The sequence below is a fragment of the Gracilinanus agilis genome, unplaced genomic scaffold (genome assembly GCF_016433145.1).
Source record: "Gracilinanus agilis isolate LMUSP501 unplaced genomic scaffold, AgileGrace unplaced_scaffold16859, whole genome shotgun sequence".
NCBI lineage: Eukaryota > Metazoa > Chordata > Mammalia > Didelphimorphia > Didelphidae > Gracilinanus > Gracilinanus agilis.
The window spans coordinates 6930-9249 of record NW_025347872.1 but is presented as its reverse complement, the minus strand read 5'-3'; the positions used below and the strand labels follow the sequence as shown (position 1 = coordinate 9249).

General features: G+C 47.2%; 1 protein-coding gene across 1 annotated transcript; it reads right to left on the bottom strand.

Annotated features, from left to right (window-relative positions):
• Window positions 1–485: 485 nt before the first annotated feature.
• LOC123254175 (parathyroid hormone/parathyroid hormone-related peptide receptor-like) lies at window positions 486–1441 on the bottom strand (the record flags this gene model as incomplete). Its single annotated transcript, XM_044683233.1, has 2 exons — window positions 1091–1441; window positions 486–639 (listed from the first exon to the last, which is right to left on the bottom strand). Coding segments are annotated over exons 1-2 (310 nt in total), but the record flags the coding sequence as incomplete, so codon positions are not given.
• Window positions 1442–2320: the final 879 nt, after the last annotated feature.

Genomic DNA, 2320 nt, shown 5'->3' with positions numbered 1-2320 from the left:
AAAATAAACATGTATTATATATAATATATAACATATTATATAAATATAAATGATATATACAATATATAAATATTTATGTAATATGTTATATTATATATAATAGATAGTATAAATATAAATATGTATAATATGCAATATACAAAATATATTATGATTAACGTGATAAACAATATAATAAATATAAAATGTAATCTATAATCTATAATGTAATATGTAATATATAGTACAACTACATGCATGCAGAAGGAGCTCCACGATGCTGTGCACGCCCAGACCCACAGAGCCACAAAATGTCTGTAGGCTCCCACGTAGGGACACATGAATGTGCATGTGCATCCGTGGGCTCCGACACAAAGATATGCACCACCCCTCACACGCTCACACACGCTTAGACATACAACCACACACATAGCTGTCCCACGCCATTGCCAGGGGCAGGATGGGACCTGTGGGAAGGCAGGCCTCTGGCATCCTGGTGCACGTACCCCAGCCGAATAACGTGAAACCCCAGAGGTACTTTTTCTCAGAGAAAAAAGCCATGAAGATGAGGCTGTGAAGGTAGAGGCCTTCCACCAGGATCCAGTAGTAGTTGGTGGTCAGGAAGTAAAGGAAGACGGTCACCGCCACTCTGCAGCCCACCTGGATGGAGAGGAGATAAGGGGCAGCAAGTCAGATGGAGTGGGGGACCCCGTCTCGGTCCCTGCCCCACTGGGGATAGTTCTTCATGGCTAATCCAACATGGGAGACAAATTCTATTTGAGAAGGCATGTGGTGCCCATCCTAGAAGGCTGAGCCACTTGCTTACGGCTGATGATGCTCCGGCTGGTGTAGAAATCATTTTGCGATTTCCTATATTGGTATGTTAGGGGTGAGGTTGGTGTTGGGGCCTCTGAGAAGCCATCCGGAGAGCATGCACTCTTCTGGGGGTTGGGGGAAAAGAGACAACCGCCCCCCAGTCCTTGGGGACCTTCCCAGAAAGAGGCAAGAGGTCCCTAGTGGGCCCTGAGGAATGGGACAACGGATGGGGATGGGGGCACAAAGGGATCGGGCGGGGCAAGAAGGGACCTCGGCCAGGGCCTGGGACACTCACAAAACCCGCCTTGTCAGCAGGGGGAGGCTCTGTGAAGGCCCTCAGCTCCTCCTCGGTGATGCGCTCGATTTCGTCTGTGGAAACCCCCGAGTAGAGCACAGCATCCTTGATGAAGATGCTTACAGCCCGGAGCATAAAGGACACGAAGAGATGCATGTGAATGTAGTTTCGGGTGCAATGTAGCCTCCTGGAGGGGGCACAGGGAACAGGGTGCGGGCGCCACGTTAATGATGCTCGCCGTGATCTACGCGCCACAGGAAGCAGCGACCCTCTTCCTGCACTGCCCTAGCCTCAGAGCCCAGATGTTTGTCTCTGATGAGCTCAGGGAAGGATGAACCATTTCTGGAACAATAATACTGATCGTAGCAGCTCCCACGGCCCTACAGATTATGTTTGGGTGTTGCTTTCTTCATCACCAATTCTGTAACATTGGTAGTAGAAAGATTATGGCTCCCATTTTACAGATGAAGGAGCTGAAGTTCCAGGAGACCAATTAATATTTTTTTTAGGTTCAAAGTGAAGGTGGGTCACCCTCCTAGAAGAGAAAGTAAAAAGGCTGGAGAAGCAGAGAATCGGGAGTGGAAGGGATTTTAGAAATTCACCTAGTCTAATCTCCTTATTTTACACATAAGGAAACCGAGGCCTAGAAAGGTGAACTGATCTATATGTATTCACATAAGGGGTAAGGAGCAGAGCAGGAAATCAAAGTCATATCTTCTGACCCCAAATCCAGATCTATTAGCATTTTGCCCAACTCTTTAGGGTATCAAAAAGGGGTGGGGGAAGGCTTTTTTTGGAAAAAAATGAAAGTAGGGCTTAGAGGTTTAAAAACTCAAGAAAATGGGTGGCAGGGTAGTGGGGGACAGAGAGGTGCCTCAGTGGATAGAGAATCAGGCCTAGATTTAAATCTAGTCTCAGACATGTCCTAGCTGTGTGACCCTGGGCAAGTCACCTAACCCCTATTGCCTAGCCCAGTGATGGGCAAACTACAGCCTGCGGGCCAGATGTGGCCCCCTGACATGTTCTCTCCAGCCCCATAACATTTTTCCTAATCTGACGAATACAATGAGTAGGATACAATAAAATGAAACTTTGAAAGAATTGCCTTAAAAACAGACTGACAGATGAGCATTTCCTTTCCTTTGCCCCCCTCTTTAAAAAGTTTGTCCAGAGGGCAGCTGGGTAGCTCAGTGGATTGAGAGCCAAGCCTAGAGATGGGAGGTCCTAGGT